The sequence below is a fragment of the Bombina bombina genome, chromosome 3, assembly GCF_027579735.1.
Source record: "Bombina bombina isolate aBomBom1 chromosome 3, aBomBom1.pri, whole genome shotgun sequence".
Lineage (NCBI taxonomy): Eukaryota > Metazoa > Chordata > Amphibia > Anura > Bombinatoridae > Bombina > Bombina bombina.
In genome coordinates, this window is record NC_069501.1 from 243,516,590 (window position 1) to 243,538,632 (window position 22,043).

Consider the following 22,043-nt stretch of genomic DNA (forward strand, 5'->3'; position numbering starts at 1 on the left):
CGCTATCTTCCCGGTTCAAAATACCTGGTCTTCCTGCCACAACTGGCCGGCTATAGGCTACAGAGGACAACATCAGATCAGGCATGGGATCGGCTAAATCTACAAAGACTACAGGACTGATACCCCGGTTTGATCACCAGTTTTGTTGATGGGGTTATTATAATTCAGTATTGATGATAGTCTTTTGGTTTATCTATTTATGTTTTAGTCGACCTGTGTTATTTTAAAGGGCAGTTAACAATAAGTACCCTCCACTTGCTATATGTAAGTTTATAGTCTGCCTTAGAGACTTCAGATTATTAAGCTTGCTCATTTATAAATGAGAGATCACTAAGTGAGGGGGCTTACTATTTTTTTTTTATTTTTTTTTTATTTCTTCCGTTATTTGTACCCACAAGTTCATAGACATAGTTATTCTGTTCCAGTAAGATATTTATAAGATGTATTTTTTGCCTTCGAGGGTGATATAGTTAATTTTGAAATCTCTAGGCAATCCATGTCTGACGGTTTGTCCTTCTTTTATAACAGTAGCCCCTCCAGACATAGTAACCTCCCTCTGATTCCCACTATTAATAGTTTGGTAGATACGGTGGCCAAAGCTCATATGTCTTATATAATGTTATAAATCCATTAAGTGGCTACCCAAACAAAATTACTAAGCTGTACATAATTATTCCAGTACTATATAACAACATTGATCTACTGCACGCTCTACCTACTCTCACAACATTCCCAGCGAGAGCTCTGATATATTTCAATTGCCATATCTTGTATGTATGTAATCCCCCATATATTGGACCGTATATTCACAGTAATAGTCTGTAGTATCCACTTGGGTTTTACTTGCAGGTCCAGTTTACTACTGTTGATGCATGCTTTACTCTTGTTTAATGTCACCTAAAATAATAGGTATTATTATTGGTTTGACCTAATCCTAATACGCAAATAAGCGTTATTGACGCCTACAGTAACTTAATGTACATAGAGAGTTATGATTCCCTTTATACACTGTCTATCTTGATGGCTTTACCTGGTATATATCATTCCTAATCAATATAGCTTCCCTATATTTGAATAGTCTATTACCTATTTATGTTCTCAGAGGTTTTTGTTCTTCGGCCCATTAATATGCTCTGATATACCAGTGTATATGGTTTATACCAAATCAAAGCCTTATCACTTACAAATTTTTTCCTAGCTTTATATCTGGAATATTACACTTAGAGTCTCCTCATCATACGTTGATATTCAGCCCGGTTTGTAATGCATCCATGACAGAGCCTCTCATAGACCACCCCTTATGATATATCAACCATGTTCAGTCCCTAATTTAGCAAGGCCCTAGAATGCTCTTAGAGCCCTCCTTTAGGAGATCGCCCAATAGAAAACATTGCGAGTCAAGGGTTAAGAAACCACTTAGCTGCCATATATTATTCTTTCTCATAACTTTAGAATATTATATATACCTAGTTCGCCACACCCCCTCCTCCCCTATAATATGAGCGGCTCTTGTCCGCTGAATCCCCTCCCCCACAAGCTATGGTCCAGGAGTGACCGACACGTAAGCCATTTCCCCTCAGTACCCTCTTTAATCTTTATCACACAGAGGTTTTCCTCTGACGCTCTGGGGAACCTATGCTAGATTTAAAATTATAAAAGTGAAGTTCAATTTTGATTCGTCCATGTCTTCTCTCATGCTCCATTGAAATAAGTTATGGTATTGTAATATGTACTTAATGTGGCTGTATTTAATCACTTGCTTTTGGACGAATTATGCCTGTTTTTCTCCTGTTTGTTAATCTCACAACTTCAATAAAAATATATATTGCAAAAAAAATGTGCAGTCTTTTTATATTTACACTTTTTGAGTTACCAGCCCCTACCGAGCAGGTGCAAAGATTCACAGAATATACCTATATGCATTTGTGATTGGCTGATGGCTGTCACATGATACAGGAGGAGTGGAAATAGATATAACTGAAATTTGTCAGAAAAAAATCTACTACTGATTTGAAGTTAAAGGGACAGTCTACACAAAAATTATTGTTTAAAAAGATAGATAATGCCTTTACTACCCGTTCCCCAGATTTGCACAACCAACATTGTTATATTAATGTACTTTATAACATTTAAACCTCTAAATTTCTGTCTGTTTCTAAGCCACTACAGAGAGCCTCTTATCACATGATTTTTTTATTAGCTTTTCACAACAAGAAACTGATAGTTCATGTGGGCCATATAGATAACATTGTGTTCACGCCCAGGAAGTTATTTAAGAGTTAGCACAACACAGAACTAAATGCAAGTCAATAGATAATAAATAAAACGTTATGTGATCAGGGGGCTGTCAGAAGAGGCTTAGATACAAATTAATCACAGAGGTAAAAAGTAGGGTTGCACCGATACCATTTTTTTTATGACCGAGTACAAGTACCGATACTGGTTTTCAAATACTCGCCGATACCAATTACCGATACTTTTTTTTTTTTAACCCCTTAATGACCACAGCACTTTTCCATTTTCTGTCCGTTTTGGACCAAGGCTATTTTTACATTTCTGCGGTGTTTGTGTTTAGCTGTAATTTTCCTCTTACTCATTTACTGTACCCACACATATTAGATACCGTTTTTCTCGCCATTAAATGGACTTTCTAAAGATACCATTATTATCATCATATCTTATAATTTACTATAAAAAAAATTATAAAATATGAGGAAAAAATTGAAAAAAACACACTTTTTCTAACTATGACCCCCAAAATCTGTTACACATCTACAACTACCAAAAAACACCCGTGCTAAATAGTTTCTAAATTTTGTCCTGAGTTTAGAAATACCCAATGTTTACATGTTCTTTGCTTTTTTTGTAAGTTATAGGGCCATAAATACAAGTAGCACTTTGCTATTTCCAAACCATTATTTTTCAAAATTAGCGCTAGTTACATTAGAACACCAATATCTTTCAGGAATCTCTGAATATCCATTGACATGTATATATTTTTTTTTAGTAGACATCCCAAAGTATTCATCTATGCCCATTTTGGTATATTTCATGCCACCATTTCACCGCCAAATGCGATTAAATACAAAAAATCGTTCACTTTTTTACTAATTTTTTCACAAACTTTTGGTTTCTCACTGAAATTATTTACAAACAGCTTGTGTAATTATGGCATAAATGGTTGTAAATTCTTCTCTGGGATCCCCTTTGTTCAGAAATAGCAGACATATATGGCTTTGGCGTTGCTTTTTAGTAATTAGAAGGCTGCTAAATGCCACTGCGCACTACACGTGTATTATGCCCAGCAGTGAAGGAATTATGGAGCATGTAGGGAGCTTTTAGGGATAATTTTAGCTTTAGTGTAGTGTAGTAGACAACCCCAAGTATTGATCTAGGCCAATTTTGGTATATTTCATGCCACCATTTCACCGCCAAATGCGATCAAATTAAAAAAAACGTTACATTTTTCACAATTTTAGCTTTCTCACTGAAATCATTTACAAACAGCTTGTGCAATTATGGCACAAATGGTTGTAAATGCTTCTCTGGGATCCCCTTTGTTCAGAAATAGCAGACATATATGGCTTTGGCGTTGCTTTTTGGTAATTAGAAGGCCGCCAAATGCCGCTGCATTTCACACGTGTATTATGGCTAGCAGTGAAGGGGTTAATTATGTAGCTTGTAGGGAGCTTGCAGGGTTAATTTTAGCTTTAGTGTAGAGCTCAGCCTCCCACCTGAAACATGAGACCCCCTGATCCCTCCCAAACAGCTCACTTCCCTCCCCCACCCCACAATTGTCCCCGCCATCTTAAGTACTGGCAGAAACTCTGCCAGTACTAAAATAAAAGCTATATTTGGGCTTTTTTTGTGTGTTTTTTTAGCATATTTACATATGCTGCTGTGTAGGATCCCCCCTTAGCTCCCAGCCTCACTGATCCCCCACCAAACAGCTCTCTAACCCTCCCCCTCTGCCTTAATGGGCGCCATCTTGGGTACTGGCAGCTGTCTGCCAGTACCCAGTTTAGTAAAAAAATGTGCCTTTTTTTTTTTAAAAAAATGACCTTTTCTGTAGTGTAGCTTCCCTTCCCCCCCCCCCCCCCCAAGATCAACCCCCCACCCCTTCCAGGTCCCTTAGCTGTTTATTTACAGCTTTAAAAACTTTTTTTTTTTTTTTAACTTTTCCCAGTTTATTTTTCTGTAGTGCAGCGGTTCCCTCCCGCTCCCGCCCCGTGCACGCGCCCGCCCGCCACCCCCCGTGCACGCGCGCTCCCGCCCGTCCCGCCCCCCTCCACTCCATTCGGCACATCGATGGCCGCCCACCCGCCTCCCAGACTTGCTCCCACCCACCAACTATACCGGCCACCGATGTCCAGTGCAGAGAGGGCCACAGAGTGGCTCGCTCTGCATCGGATGGCCAAGGGGGGTTATTGCAGGATGCCTCGATATCGAGGCATCACTGCAATAACTGGAAAGCAGCTGGAAGCGTGCAGGATCGCTTCCAGCTGCTTTCCAGACCAAGGACGTACGCCACACGTCCTCGGTCATTAACTGTATTTATTTTGAGGACGTGTGGCGTACGTCCTTGGTCATTAAGGGGTTAATGTCCTGTGACAGTTTACCAAGCACAATACAGACTAATTATTTAAGATTCCTTCTTTATAATTATAAAGGACTGTAATTCAAAAGACATTATGAAATAATAAAACAGTTCTATTTGTCACAAAGTTCACTGAACAAGTTTATAAATAAAAATATTACAATAAAATATTAAATTTAAAGGGGTGATGCAATTGAGTTGTAGGGCTGTTATATAACATCAATCTGACATTTGTATGGAGGTTCGACTCTAAGCTGAACAGTCTTTCACTTTCCACACTACTGCATGGGGCAGAAAGATCTTTTTGGGTAATTTTAGCCAGAGCTGGCAATCTGTTTATTAACTGCCCAGTACTTCAGGGGTTTGTCTGAACGAGGTACAGTGATATCTCTCCTACAATAATACAAATAACTGCAATTTGTATTGGCAGAACAGTAGTAAACAATTTTAGTTGAGTCTCCACTCCAGTTTAAAATGAAATGGGAACATGCAGTTTGAAAAAACACCACAAGATAGCATATGGGTAGGAAGTGGAGGTATCGGTTTAAGTATCGGTGCATTTGCACGAGTAAAAGTACTCATGCAAATACTTGGTATCGGTACCGATACTAGTATCGGTATTGGTGCAACCCTAGTAAAAAGTATGCAAAACTGGGGAATGGGTAATAAAGGGATTATCTATCTTTTAAAACAATAAAAATGCTATTGTAGACTGTCCCTTTAAGACTATTGCATTGTCTTTTTATCATGTGTTGATTATGCAAATCTACTGTGTTTACTGGTCCTTTAATTACTGTTTATATGACTGAATGGGAAAGACAATGCTGATTTTCCTTTAGGCACACACCACATGCTATTTTAGAAAGCATTATTTCCTCATTGGTTTAAAGGGACATAATGCCTATATCCTAAATTACTTGAAAGCGATGCAGCATAACTGTAAAAAGCTGACAAGAAAATATTGAAGATATATTGCTTCAAAATGTCTTCGCTATAAATATGGAAGATGTATAACCTCAAAATTTCTTAACTCACAATAGTAAGTGTTCTGTAAACAGTTATCTTCAGCTTCTCTTAGCTGCATATTGACAAAAAAATAACCAATCGACTTCACTAGTACTGATGTCACGTTTTGTTTTACTGTGATATTATGTGATTTCACTGAAATCCTGCAAGCTTTCAGTAATTTAGTAAATTTAGTAATCTTTCTTAAGATGAGGACTGAAATAATATGACACTACCTGCAAATGCCAGATACACACTCCCTTGCACGTCCCAGGACTAGCATACTTATTGGCTGCTTACAGTTCCTTTACAGTGGGATGTGGATACTGAGGATTTTTTGGGGGTAAAATAACCTCCTTTTTTAAATAGAGATATTCTTGTGATATTTTCTAGTCATCTTTTTACTGTTATGCTGCATCACTTTCATTTGATTCAACATTTGGGTATCATGTCCCTTTAAGTAAAATAAGCTTGCACATAACCACCATAGATACATTAAAATGCAGCATTCATGCTAGAAAAAGGATTTAAAGTGTTTGGGGTTTCTTTTGTTTCACACTCTTCTTGCATCTATTTTACTTGAGATAACCTATTTATTATAATTATATTTGTTAAATCTCTTAAGTTTCTTTACAACTATACGAACATTTTGTCACAATATGTTCAGTTTATTGGCTTTTACAGTTTTAGACCCCCTGGTGATCTATAGAAATATTTTTTTTCTGTTTATTTGCATTTAGTTTAGAAACAATTAATTGCAAACAGTTAATTTGGCTACATTTTGTTTTGAGTTTCATAGTGCTCTATTTTCAATCCATAGGACCTGATTTATCCAAAGTAGAAAGCAGCAAGAGTTCACGCCTTGCAACAGCAATGTTTCCTGTCCTGAGTATGCTGAACCATTCCTGTGATCCCAATACCAGTGTGTCTTTCCAAGGCAGGTGTTGCATGGTCAGAGCTAGCCGACCAATCAAAAAAGGAGAGGAGGTGTGCCACTGCTATGGTGAGCTCTGGGAATAAATGTTCTTTTTGTATCTTCATAACATCTGCAGAAGCGCTGTAGGCAAAATATCTTTCCCTTGTGCATCTCATTTCTGAATATATTCTTCTTTTGTTAACTCCTTGGTTACCAACTACCAAACTTTAGTGTTTAGTGATGTGAAAAGAAAAATAATTTTAAGTTTTAATGCAATATTTTAGAGTCATTCTTTGTACAATATTTGAAGTGATGTTAAACTCCGCAAAACTGTTTTACATATTTGTAAAAGGACATAAGGGCAAACAGAAAATGCTGTGTTGTGTTAGAACATTGTATTATAGCACTATTGCTTGTGTACAACCATGGCCTCAAACACAATCTATAGGCAGTGTCTTTTTCGGGCTGAAAAGGCTATTTTTCGATTTGGCTCGATCACAATATCACATTTTCAGCTGATTCCCACACTTGCAAACAGGTTTTCGGATCCTTGATGAAAGCTCAATGGGGTCAAAAAGTTCTCGGCAATCACAATCCATTTTCTATTCACCAGAGGGCCGTCTATGTTTAAAAACTACAGTCCACCAAGCTAATGTTACAACACAAAATAAAAACACCCCCTAATCTAATACTAAACTACCAGTAACCCTTAAAACTGCCTTTTGTAGGGCATTGTCCTAAGTTAAACAGCTCTTTTACCTCTAAAAGATACTAAATCCCCCCACCCACCCAACCCCCCCCAAAATAAAAATAAACTAACACTAAAAAAAACTAAACTACCTATTAGCCCTTAAGGGGCATTTGTATGGGCATTGCCCTTAAAAGGGCATTCAGCTCTTTTACTGCACTTAAAAGGGCAATCAACTCTTTTTCAAGCCCAAACAAACCCTAATCTTAAAAAAAAAAAAAACACCCCAAAAATTAAAATAAAAAATCCTAATCCTAAGCCCCAAATAGGTACTCACTGTTCCTGAAGTCCGGCAAAGAAAGTCTTCTTCCAGACGGATCTATCATCTTCCATCTTCATCCGGAGTGAAGGCGGTGCGGAGCTGTGTTCCCGATGCCTGCATCCTCAGCAGCGGTGGTCCTCGGCGGCATGGAGGCTCCACTTTATCCGATGTCCGTCGTAGACTGAAGATTGAATGCAAGGTACCGCAATCAATTTGGGGTACCTTGCATTCCTATTGGCTGAAATTTTGAAATCAGCCAATAGGATTTGAGCTACTGAAATCCTATTGGCTGTTCAAATCAGCCAATAAGATTTTATTAGCTCTAATCCTATTGGCTAATTTTAAAATATCAGCCAATAGGAATGCAAGATATCCTAATAAATATGTGGTACCTTGCATTCAATCTTCAGTGTGCGGCGGACAATCGCATGAAGAGGAGCCTCCACGCCGCCGAGGATCGCCACATTTGGGAAGACCGCGCCGCCTTCGCTGTGGATGAAGATAGAAGGTGATGGACCCGCCTGGAAGAAGACCTCCGCTGGACTTCAGGAACCGTGAGTACCTATTTGGGGCTTAGTGTTGTTTTTTGTTTTGTTTTTATTTATTTCTGGGGGTTTTTAAAATTAGGGATTTGGGCGCTGTAAAAGAGCTGATTGCCCTTTTAAGTGCAATGCCTATACAAATAGGTAGTTTAGGTTTTTTTAGTGTTAGGTTTTTTTTATTTTGGGGGGTTTAGTGGGTTTAGGGGATTTTACCACTAAATCTTGGTTTATTTTTAATGTAAAAGCTGATTTCTTTAGGAAAATGCCCTACAGAAAGACCTTTTAAGGGCTATTGGTAGTTTATTCTTAGATTAGGGTGTTTTTATTTTGGGGGGCTTTTTTATTTTCATAGGGATTAGGTTTAATTTTTTATTTTGGATAATGCAGTTTATTATTTTGTGTAATGTTAGACTTTTTTATTTTCTGTAATTTTAGATTAGTTTCAATTTAGTTTTCTTTATTTTTAAAGTAATGTTAGGTTTTTTATTTTAATTTAAGTAATGAGGTTAATTTAGGGGGTGTTAGGTTAGAGGGCTTAATGATTAGTTATTTGCGTTGTGGGGTTTGGCGATTTAGGGGTTAATAGATTTATTATGTTAATGGCGGTTTAGGGGTTATTTAGCGATGTGCGTTAATGGCGGTTTAGGGGTTAATAGATGTATTAGGTAGTTTGCGATGTTGGGGTTGGCAGATTTAGGTGTTAATAATTTTCGGCTAGATTACGAGTTTTGCGTTATGGGTGAAAAAGCAGCGTTATGGCTCTCTTTCACTACCGCTGGTATTACGAGTCTTGCAGGTATATAAAAGTCCTTTTTCAATGGGACTTCCATATCGCCGGTATTACGAGTTTGCCTGTCCGGCCAAAAAGTGAGCGGTACAGCCAATACCGTCAAGATCCATACCATAAACTGATAGTCAGTAGTTATGGGTTTTTACACTACAAAGCTGTACCATAAAACTCATAACTAAAGTGCTAAAAAGTACACTAACACCCATAAACTACCTATTAACCCCTAAACCGAGGCCCTCCTGCTTCGCAAACACTAAAATAAAATTATTAACCCCTAATCTGCCTCTCGGACATCACCACCACTATAATAAACATATTAACCCCTAAACAGTCGTACTCCCACATCGCAAACATTAGTTAAATATTATTAACCCCTAATCTGCTGTCCCTAACATCGCCGCAACCTACATTGCTGTTATTAACCCCTAATCTGTTGCCCCCAAAATCTCCGCCACCTAACTACACTTATTAACCCCTAACACCCCTAACTTTAATATAATTAAAATAAATCTAAATAAAACTTACTATCATTAACTAAATAAAATGATTAACCCCTAATCTGCCGAATTATTAACCCCTGAAGATCCACTTACAGTTTTTGAAGACCGGACATCCATCCTCAACGAAGCGGCAGAAGTCCTCATCGAAGCCGGCAGAAGTCTTCATCCAAGCGGGCCGAAGTCTTCATCCAGACGGCATCTTCTATCTTCATCCATCCGGCGCAGAGCGACTCCATCTTCAAGACATCCGACGCGGGGCATCCTCTTCTGTTGACGGCTACTGAAGAATGAAGGTTCCTTTAAGGGATGTCATCCAAGAATTCCGATTGATTGGTAGAACTCTATCAGCCAATCGGAATTAAAGGTGAAAGAATCCTATTGGCTGATGCAATCAGCCAGTAGGATTGAGCTTGCATTCTATTGGCTGTTCCACTCAGCCAATGGAATGCAAGATCAATCCTATTGGCTGATTGGATCGGCCAATAGGATTGAAGCTCAATCCTATTGGCTAATCCAATCAGCCAATAGGATTTTTCACCTTTAATTCCGATTGACTGATAGAATCCTATCAGCCAATTGGAATTTAAGGGACGCTATCTTGGATGACGTCCCTTAAAGGAACCTTCATTCTTCGTTAGCCGTCGTCAGAAGAGGATGCTCCGCTCCGGATGTCTTGAAGATGGAGCCGCTCCGCACCGGATGGATGAAGATAGAAGATGCCGTCTGGATGAAGACTTCGGCCCGCTTGGATGAAGTCTTCTGCCGCTTCGCTGTGGACTTCTGCCTCTTCGTTGAGGATGGATGTCCGGTCTTCAAAAACTGTAAGTGGATCTTCAGGGGTTAGCGTTAGGTTTTTTTTAAGGGTTTATTGTGTGGGTTTTATTTTTAGATTAGGGTTTGTGCTGAAATCGAGCTAAATGACCTTTTAAGGGCAATGCCCATCCAAATGCCTTTTTCATTGATTTAGATAGGGTTTTATTTGGGGGGTTTGGTTGTGTGGATGGTGGGTTTTACTGTTGGGGGGGTTGTTTGTATTTTTTTTTTTTACAGGTAAAAGAGCTGATTTCTTTGGGTCAATGCCCCGCAAAAGACCCTTTTAAGGGCTATTGGCAGTTTAGTTTAGGCTAGGGGTTTTTTTTATTTTGGGGGGCTTTTTTATTTTGATAGGGCTATTAGATTAGGTGTAATTAGTTTAAATATTTGATCATTTCTTTTTTATTTAGTGTAATTTAGTGGGGGGGGTTGTAATTTAGTTAATTGTATTTAATGTAATTTATTTAATTGTAGTGTAAGGTTAGGTGTTAGTGTAACTCAGGTTAGGTTTTATTTTACAGGTAAGTTTTTAGTTTTAAATAGGTATTATTTAGTTAATGATAGTAAATTTTTATTTAGATTTATTTTAATTATATTAAAGTTAGTGGGTGTTCGGGTTAGGTTTAGGGGTTAATAACTTTAGTATAGTGGCAGCGATGTTGGGGGCGGCAGATTAGGGGTTAATAAGTGTAGGTAGGTAGCAACGACATTGGGGCAGCAGATTAGGGGTTAATAAGTGTAATGTAGGTGTCAGCGATGTCGGGGGCGGCAGATATGGGGTGTTGGCGGCAGATATGGAGTGTTTAGACTCGGAGTTTATGTTAGAGTGTTAGGTGTACACATACATTTTCTTTCCCCATAGGAATCAATGGGGCTGCGTTACGGAGCTTTACGCTCCATTATTGCAGGTGTTAGGTTTATCGTGCACGAACACGTAAAACCAGCTCACAGCAGCGCTGGTATTTAGGTGCGGTATGGAGCTCAATTTTGCTCAATGCTGCTATATTGCCTGCTAACGCCGGGTTTATGAAAACCTATAATAGCAGCGCTATAGGGAGGTGAGCAGTGACATTAACTTGCAAGTTAGCACAGAGCCGCTCAAAACGCAAAACTCGTAATCTAGCCGTTAATTAGGTAGTTGGTTGTTTGTTTTTGTTTTTTAATACTTATTGCGGGCGGTTATTTTTGTTTTTTAATACTTATTGCGGGCGGTTATTTTTTTTTTTTTTTTTTTTTTTTTTTTTTTTTTTTAAGGTAATGCTCGGTTTCCCGGGGGATTCCGAAAATGACAGGGTGTGAAAGAATCCACCTGCTTCGCTGCAACCAGGTGAATTAACATTCTTTTGGCTGCCTTACGCTGCCAACATTCCTTTTGAGGATGCGTGCGCAACTGGAGACACAGACGGACACGTTACAAACACGATATAGTTACGTATATATGTATATGTGTTGAGTACATGATATGTATTAAAAGTCACTTCAGAACCCCAACATCAACAAATGGTGTGTTTTTTTTTTCTTTTTAATATTTGATTAAATGTCACACTGTCATGATTTTCACACACAGTACTGACATTATGAATATTGTGTTTTAAAAGGGGATTGCTTAAAGGGGCATGAAACACAATTTTTTTTTATGGTTTTAAAAGAGCATGTAACTTTAAACAACTTTCTTATTTACTTCTATTATCTAATTTGCTTCATTCTCTTGATATCCTTTGCTGAAAAGTATATCTAAATAGGCTCAGAAGCTGCTGATTGGTGGGTGCACATAGATGACTCTTGTGATTGGCTCATCCATGTGCATTGCTAGTTCTTCAACAAAGGATATTTAAAAAATGAAGCAAATTAGATAAAAGTAAATTGCAATGTTTTTTAAAATTGTATTCTCTACCTGAATCATGAAATAATTTTTTTGGATTTAGTGTCCATTTAATCATAACTTTCATAGCAACCTATTGTAATCCATTTCCATCCTTTAATTCTAAACCGTCTTAATGCATGTTTTATGTTGTCAGGATCGGCAGACTGTGCACCATTTTTCTATTGATATATGGACGCTTTTCAATGTGCACAAGTATTGTTTTTAAAATAATTTATAATTTGTTTTTTAAAGCACCTTTCTATGTTGGTGTGAACTAAAAATAAACTGGGGGCTACAAGTTTAAAAACAAAATACTTATAATATCATCTTTACTGGATTTTAACATTTTTTAAACAAAATTGTGAACCCGCTGCCGGCAATATTGTGTCTGCCTAGGAGACCCTTAAAGAGATTGTGCCTTTGTGACCAGGTTTTTATAGGGGACGTGCCTCCATGTTCCAAGTCCATCCCTGTTCATGAGACTGCCTTTGAAAGTGCCTGCACCTTATCAAATATTAAAAATAAAAAATATAAACATGCCATTTGCAGATGTTGGTGTACTGAAGTGACTATGGAAGTATGCCCATCATACCAAAGTACCTATGGCATTCATGTAATTAAAGGGACAGTAAAGGCAAAATTACTGCAAGCTTGGTGTTTGCAATACAAGCCAAAAATCATTGTGATCTCTGAATCATGGCTAACTGCAAAAATACCTGACTCTGCCATTGCAATACATGGGTATTCATGCCATAGAATTGACAGAGCAAAGAGAGGAGGCGGCATTGTAATTTATGTTGACAATTCCACAAAGTTCACCCCCATACAAAAATCTAGATCTCCTGCCACCTTTGATTTCCTTTCTGGCAAAATTGAGATCCCTTGCAGTAAATCAATCATTGTTGCAGGAATCTACCGCCCACCTAGCTCCCCTGTGCATTCCATTTCAGACATAGCACAGCTCCTTAGTGAATCCATAGCTCAAAACCCAAAAAGTGAAATTTTGGTTTTTGGAGATTTTAACATTGATTGGCTGAATCCAAAAAATAACAGTTGTCGCTCGCTGTTTAAATCTTTGCAGCTAACACAATTATTCTCCTCCCCAACTCGCATAAACATCAAAAGCCATAATCATACCCTGCTCGACTGGATTCTCTCCACTTCTCCTGACCGAATCCAGGAGCCAGGTGTTCTCCCTAACAATTTCAGTGACCACTGCTTAGTGTACTGCGTGCGCAAAATAAAGTCTACTAAATCCACTCCCAAGGTTAAAATCACCAGGTCCTTCAAAAAATGTAATATTCAATCATTTCTAAATGACATCAAGAACCTCCCCTGGCACAAATTAAACCTAATCCCAGATCTAGACTCTGCAGTTGAATTCTTTCAGTCTGAACTCCTACAAGTTTGGAATTTACATGCCCCGCTGCGTAAGGTGAGAGTAAAAGGAGCACACTTGAATTGGATCACAGCTGACCTCATTCAAATGTACCAATTTCGGGATTCATTGTGGTCAAAGTTCAAACATACTGGCTCTATGAATGATCACTGTGTATATAGACAATGGCGAAATATATGCACTAAACAAACAAAATTGGCTAACGCACAATATTTCTGTGAAAATCTGAACAATAACATATCTAACCCTAGAAAGTTTTGGAAACTCATAAATAACTTACAAAATCCACCAATCCACTCCCAACCCTCCACTGTCAATGTGGATAAAGGGACATTAAACCTAATTTTTTTCTTTCATGATTTAGAAAGATAATCCAATTTTAAACAACTTTTTAATTTACTTCTATTATCTGTTGCTTCATTCTCTTGACATCCTTTGCTGAAAAGCATATCTGGATAGGCTTAGTAGTTGCCGATTGGTGGCTGCACATAGATGCCTCATGTGATTGGCTCATCCATGTGCATTGCTATTTCTTCAGCAAAGGATATCTAAAGAATGAAGCAAATTAGATAATAGAAGTAAATTGGAATTGTGTTTAAAATTGTATTCTCTACCTGAATAATGAAAGAAAAATTTTGGGTTTAGTGTCCCTTTAACCAAAACCTGCAACTCCCCTTAGAAGTAGCAAATGCCTTTAACAATTATTTTGTCGGATGCTCCACCACCCTGATTGACAAACTAATAAATGGCACGCATCCTGAAGCTACAAATGTGGATCAGGCCCCACTAAAACAGCAAAGACCCAATATAGAGAAGTTCAATTTTAGACCTGTACCCATCAATGTCGTTAAGAAACACCTTAATAATCTAACAATGAAAAACCAGTCTGGACCTCATCAAATCCCAGCAATGCTGTTGAAGCTCAGTGCCCCGGCAATTGCTAAGCCTGTCGCAACCCTAATTAACGAATCCTTGGTGTCTGGATACATACCTAAACTCTGGAAAACTGCAAGAGTAGTGCCTATTCATAAAAGTGGGGAGTTAACCTTGGTTTCTAACTATCGCCCTATATCATTGCTCCCAGTATTGTCAAAAATCTTAGAAAAATGCGTCCATACGCAATTATGCGAGTATTACCAACTTTCTAACTATCTGACCCTTGATCAATCAGGTTTTCGACCGAATCACTCCACTACAACTGCCCTCCTAAAAGTTTGCAACAACATCCAAACTGGCATGGAACAAGGAGACCTAACTGGAGCTATTTTCCTTGATTTTGCTAAGGCTTTTGACACAGTGGACCACGACATACTACTGCTCAAACTAAAAAACTCTGGTATTGCTGATCGTCCATTAACCTGGTTTAGATCATATGTATCGGATTGATCACAATATGTCTCTGTTTCTAACAGTGACTCCCTCCCTCTCCCAGTCACGTGTGGTGTTCCCCAAGGTTCCATTCTCGGCCCTCTACTATTCACATTATTTATAAAGGATTTGCCTTATGTCTGCAAATCCTCAACTGTACACATGTACGCAGACGACACGGTAATCTATGCAAACAAATCTAATCTGCAACAGCTTGAGGCAATGCTCCAAGACCAGTTCACAGAGGTAGAAAAGTGGATCTCAAAAAACAAACTCTTCCTAAACACTGACAATACTGTCACAATGATCTTTGGAACTGGGCCTAAATTACACAAATTACAAAATTCCCATTTACGCATCAAAACAAAATCCAATTGCACGCTAACCGCACTCAACTCTTTCAAATACTTGGGTATGTTCCTAGACCCTAATCTATCTTTTGGCCTCCACATAGAAAAACTTGCATCTAAACTTTATCCAAAACTAGGTGCCCTGTACAGAAACAAATCTTGCCTCAGCCCTACAGTAAAGGAAAAGATTGTACAGCAAATGCTGATGCCTATCATGGATTATGGGGACGTAGTATACGCACCTGCACCGCAAACTCACCTTAATAAACTTAATACATTGTATAACTCGTTCTGCCGCTTTGTGCTACAATGTAACTATAAGACCCACCATTGTGACATGCTAAAAGAACTAAACTTGCTGACGCTGGAATCCAGACACACCCTCCATCTTTCTTACCTTGTGTTTAAGTGCCTTTCTGGAAAGCTCCCACCCTACCTGAGCAGAATGCTCTCCCCGGCTATTCCCACCTCCTATAACCTCTGATCCAGTACCAGCACATTATTTAGCTTGCCTCAATACAAAAAGAAGACAAACACGGATGGGTATAGCGCTAGACCAAACACCTACTAAGCCTCACTAAAATTATTGCCTCCTCCCTAGACAATATCGAAATTAAAATGAAAATACAAAGGATATAGGAGGCGCTATAGAGCCGTAGGATATATAGAAAGATCTATGGATATAAAATTGGCTGTATTAAACCAGCCTTAGGAAATCTAAAATCACGTACCAAATCCCTTCATATATTTAGTAATCAATAAAAGTGTAATTTAATCGAGTGGCAATAAATCCTTACAGCATAGACTTGATGGGTGTAAAATAAAACAGATGGGCAGAGAACCAGGAGTCCTTACTGCATATAAAATACAATTTATTGTCAGAATAAAACTTAATAATCAAATGCAATATTCAGTTAAAACATATTTAAGTTAAAACATATGCAATATTCAGTGAAACATAACCTGTTTTGTTCAATAAATTCACAGCTAAAATGCACAGCTAAAATCAATGTAAAATCCAATACCATTCACACATACAAAAATCAGAACCGGTTAAGCCATTCAAACTATTTCAAACCTCTCAGATACTCGTTTGTGAGGATATAAATGATAGCTAGTGGAGAACACCTAAAGACGCTTGTGTTCAAATCCTAATATTATTGTCCCATGGGGATCCCCGGAAATTAATGTCCAGAATGACAATGTGGGTTTATGTTACTTTTCCAACTTTGTGATATTCGAGTCAGCGCCCCCAAATAGGACTGTTATAACTCCAGTCTCTCTTAATTCAAAACTTGGCCCCCGATGGTTTCAAAGTTCATTCCTTACTGTCCTCTTAAACACAGACAGTCAAATATATAAACAAAGTCGGGAGGCTTTCTTACCTCCTTTCAAATGTCCGCCCAAACGTGTCTGCCAACGGTCTCCTTACCTGGCCCGACACTCCGGCTGCTCCTTCAGATGTAAAACAGCGATGATCCTGTGAATTACGTCACCCGGTGTCCGGATCCTGGGTGACCACTTGCGCAAGTGTTAGTTACCACGGTTATTTCACAGGATGCCCTCTGCACTTCTGTACGCCAGGGTACAAAGAGTTCTGTCCAGCTCCAATTCTTCAGACGTTCACAAACAGTAGCAGGTAAGTCCTCTACGCGTTTCAACCCCTTTCCTGGGTCTTTTTCAAGATGCTACTTCCTGCTCACCTCTGTCCTTAAATCCTCTCTCTGCACAGGTGATTAACTGAATATTGCATTTGATTATTAAGTTTTATTCTGACAATAAATTGTATTTTATATGCAGTAAGGACTCCTGGTTCTCTGCCCATCTGTTTTATTTTACACCCATCAAGTCTATGCTGTAAGGATTTATTGCCACTCGATTAAATTACACTTTTATTGATTACTAAATATATGAAGGGATTTGGTACGTGATTTTAGATTTCCTAAGGCTGGTTTAATACAGCCAATTTTATATCCATAGATCTTTCTATATATCCTACGGCTCTATAGCGCCTCCTATATCCTTTGTATTTTCATTTCAATACAAAAAGAAAGCAGCTCGATCCTCCTTTTCCTACCGAGCGCCACAGTTATGGAATGACCTCCCGCACACTTTCAAATCTTCCCCAAGCCTAATATCCTTTAAGAGATCCCTCTCTACATATCTCAAAACAGAATGCACCTGTCATGGTTGATTATATATTTCTTGCCTGTTCTATGTAAAATTTTTGCATCTATTGTGTATTATTATTGTTTTTGAATTTTATTGTACCCTATTGTATCAATGCAATGTTTTGTGGACCCAGGACATACTTGAAAACGAGAGAAATCTCAATGTATCCTTCCTGGTAAAATATTGTATAAATGAATATAGCAGTGGATAGGAGTGTAGTGTTAATTTTATTTCATCTAGTGATGATGATTGCTCTAAGTGGGTGATTGCGTGAGAGTCATTTTACATATAATTGGGGATAATGGTTCAGTACTGAAAATTTACTCATGAATGTGTGTGCTAGGGAGCACAAATGTATAGAGTTTCTAACTACTATATAGCTTGCAATCAATTATTAACATGAATATAGTACATCTATGATGCGTTGAAGTCAGTGCTGGAAGTGTGCTCTTAATTATGCGAGCTCTTAAATATGTGTGTTGGAAAGTGCACGTGTGTTGTGTATATAATTCTTATGTAGCTGCAATTAGTTGGTATATCCGTTACCAAATGTATATATTGCGTTATTTCTATTTCACCAACAAAAGTATAAGTGGAGACAGATACGATATGAAAGAATATATTTTACTGTTTTACTGTTTAAAAATATGCAATAAAAGTTGTAACAATGTTTGCTGTAACGATATTCAAGCTGTTGCAATTTCTTGTATATGTATTAACAATTTATATTGTAACATATAGCAGCTGTTTTCCTGTGAAATAGAATTCCTACTAGACATACAAGTGTTCGTATAGAGCATACAAGTGTCCGTATATCATAAAAGTTCCTGAACAGGATAACAAAGTGATATGTATAAAAAGATAGATCTGTGACAATCTTCTGATAGCAAAGTTGAAAGTTGTGGCCACAACGATATTAAAAAACTGTATCCGAAAGGATTTTAAATACTGTTAAAAAGTTCTCTGTATGTCAGAGCGGTTAAAACTTCATGCGTGGAACAAAATGAAATGATACTCCCCCTAACCAGACTACAGATATCCCTTACCTCCTCTGGCGTTGTTGGGTTATGGGAAGGTTGCCTCTGTATTTAGGTGTAGCGAGGTGTAAATTTCCTCTTCAGTCGGCGTCTTGCCGTTCAAACTTCTCGGCAAATCCTTCCTACCCGGACGTGTGTGTCTATTACACGTGGTTCACGGAGGCCCAATCGGATAGCCGGGTCGTGGGGGGAGTGTTTCTATTGCGGTTCTTCGGTTCTTTGCTGGAGCCAAATAGTATTCACACTGGATAGTCAATATCTATGCGTTTCAGAGACTGTATAAGCTTGTGTGTTCTTGTGGCTCCTTTATAGTCCAGTGGGTATGAGGGACTCCTCCCAGAGGTTATTCAATTTGTTCAGAAAAAACTCTTGATATTACTTGTATGCTTATGTGTAACAATCTATGAAGCATAAGGAAAGAGTTATAAAATATATTATAGTAAATGAGAATAATTAGAAACTCAAATGAAAATTATATTGTACTCTTCAATGATAGAATAAACTGATACAGATTAAGGGTTATTGTACTATCCTATAAACATCATTTATAACTGACTGGGTAGAAGGATGAAATATATTAGTGTGTGTATGCACACATATATATGTACATAATTAATTAATTCTATGCAATCCTATGAACTAAGTATTAGTGTATATGATTAATTGTATAAAAAGGGGGGTCAGTATATACACATGTCCATACATGCATGCAAGTGATTATAAATAGTATATTGATAGACAGAAATGAGGTTAACTATGAAAGATTCTATAGTGTACTTAACCATTAAATGACTCTCTCTAGTGTTTGTGTTAGTGTATTTTAATGGTTATGTAAAAAAAAAGGGGGGGGGTGTATATGGACACATATATATCTATATATGCATACAAGTATAGTGTACTGGAAAGGGAGAAGAAAATTGGGTTGCACGTCTATATGACTCCCCATGTTTATATTTTGGTCAAAAAATTGATAGAATAGGGGATTTGTGTATATATGTTGCCATACTACATGTGGTTGAATCTTAAATTAGAGAAACAGATTATTGGTTAGATCATTATAAAGTGTAGTATGTTGGTATTTGTATGTGGTTAATACACATGAGTATTATTTATAATAGTACAATTCAGTCCAGACATTATTTATTTATGTCTATCATTCTAGGTAAATGGATTTAGATTGAGTTCTGCATTGAGGCCATTGGGGGTCAGTGTGTTAAATTTAAATATTAAATCTGCTTCTTTAAGTAGCAGGATTTTCTCCATATCTCCTCCTCTATTGTTCAGTACTTTTTTTATGCCCCAGTATTTAAATCCTATTGGTTTCTTCTGATGTACCTCTGTAAAGTGTTTGGAAAGTAAATGTTTACAATTACCACGTTTTATATTTGTCGTGTAGTGGTCGACTCGTTTGTCCTAGGTATTGTAATTTACATTGGCATTGTATTAAGTAAATTATGTTGGTATCTGAACATCTAATTGTGTCTTTTATAAGGTATTTAAAGTTGTTATTTGAGGATATAACTTCTTTATCTTTTTTTCCAAATTTGCAAGCTTTACAGCTATTGCATGGAAAAAAGCCATGTAATTTATTGCCTAATAAGTCTTGTTCTTTTGATTTTGTAGTTTTATTGAACTGACTAGGTGCTAATATGCTTTTTAGGTTTTTTGTTTTCCTATATATTATATTCGGGTGTTGGTCTATGATATCTGATAGGAGTGGATCTTTTCTGATTATATGCCAGTGATTTTTTTTATGATTTTGTGATCTTCATTATATTCTTCTTTTTTTTTTATATTAGTTTTGCAACAGTGTGACAGATGTAAATAGTGTGGGAAGTGCAGCTCTGATTGGTTGCCAAACTGAGTAAAACAAATTACCTTTGGAGAGGAGGCCTTGTGATTAAATGCCATATAATGTAAACAATGCATTTTCAAACCATATACTAAGATATAATTAACTCATTAAACTTCATAATGTTTTGAAGCAAATTTCTGAGTTTACCATCACAGTTATCTAAGCCTTTTATCTACACTACATTTTGCACCTCAGTAATAATCTCTCTTGCTTTGGTCAGTATCTGTGGCATCTTTATCTCTTTAACAATCTAACATTCTAGCTAGATCTATAACAAGCTTAGTGTACCTTCTGTCTTCAAAAGATCTTTCAGTGCATTGACATTTACTAGAGAAAATTATGCTGTCAGCACATCTCTTCTACAAATTCACATTGCCTGCATATACCTTTATTGTGACCTTTCAGTACTGCACTAATTGGCTACATTAAATCAAATGTAAACCTCTTTCTAACCATCACACTTGCAGGCACTTGTAACACTCCTGCTTTTGTGTTCTGTTTGCAGTCTAGGAAGCTACTAGACTGAAGTTTAGAGTTTAGACCAAACTGAACTGAGGAAGTCTTGTGCATGTGGTCGCAGGCATGTGCAAATCTCTGGTTGGCAGAATCAAAGTCATAAACAAAATATCAAGGCACGTGGGATATAAAGGAATTGTCGGTATCTTTAGTGCCACCATATTCTGCTCCAAAATACTCTGTCCCAAGGACTCTTTAAAGGGATATTAAATAATTTAAGATGATACTATACAATTGTGTATATATACAATAAATTGTATATATAAAAACTCTGCAATATACTTTCATTATTTATTTTGTCCTCTCTTCCTGTAATTCCAATCTGAAATTATGAGTATTTCAGTTCCTGTTAGAAATGGAAGTGCAGAACACTGTTATATTCCACACACAGCCATTGGCTGCACACACTAGTTACCTATTTAGAACGGTCCCTAATTGGCCACAGCAGAGAAGGTAACCTATGTTACAACATGGCAACTCCCATTGTTTTATAGACACTAAAACTTTACACTTAATTTGTCAATATTTAAATAGCTAATGAAACTTTAAAAAATACATCTACATGTTATTCTCAGACTAATATTTTCTTTGAGTGCATCATTGTATCTAGCATTTGTATAGTGTTTAACCCCCTTAGTCCTTAACGACTAAGGACTTGCCTGGCACGTCCTCAGGGGTTTTAAGCGCTGGAAGCGAAATCGCTTCCAGCCGCTTTCAGGGTATTGCAGTGATGCCTCGATATTGAGGCATCCTGCAATACCCTTTTTTAAGTAACCGATGCAGAGAGAGACACTCTGTTGCCCTCTCTGCATCAGACAGCGATGGTGCAGATCGTTAGTAGCATGGGAGGGATAGCAGGGAGGCGGGTGGGCGGTTCATCGCTGGTAGAGTTCCTTCCTGTTGGCAGGGATGATGGGTACGGGAGCTCGTGCACGGGGGGGGGGGGGCGGTAGCGGGTGGGACCGCTACACTATGGTACATATTTAGTGAAAGGGAAGGAGGGAGAGGGGGGTATATAAGTATTGGAAAAGGGATCTGGAAGTGTGAAATGGTAGGATATTGAGTGGGGGCAGATAAACTACACAAAAATGGGGGGTTTATTTTTTCTAATTAAAAATGTTTTGTTTTTTTAGCAAACTATGTATATAACTGTCCTATAAGTTGCAAAAGAAAGCAAATAACATGTAAACATCGGATATATCTAAACTCAGGACAACATTTAGAAACTATTTAGAATTGTTGTTTTCTGGTGGTTGTAGATGTGTAACAGATTTTTGGGGTCAAAGTTAGAAAAAGTGTGTTTCTTTCA

General features: G+C 37.7%; 1 protein-coding gene across 1 annotated transcript in view; it reads left to right on the plus strand.

The window, feature by feature from the left end:
- The window catches only part of SMYD4 (SET and MYND domain containing 4), a 178,792-nt gene that overhangs the window by 105,875 nt on the left and 50,874 nt on the right, over window positions 1–22,043 (plus strand). Inside the window, exon 6 of the mRNA XM_053706220.1 lies at window positions 6,423–6,605. Coding sequence (XP_053562195.1) covers window positions 6,423–6,605 — 183 coding nt within the window. The remainder of the gene's footprint in view (window positions 1–6,422; window positions 6,606–22,043) is intronic.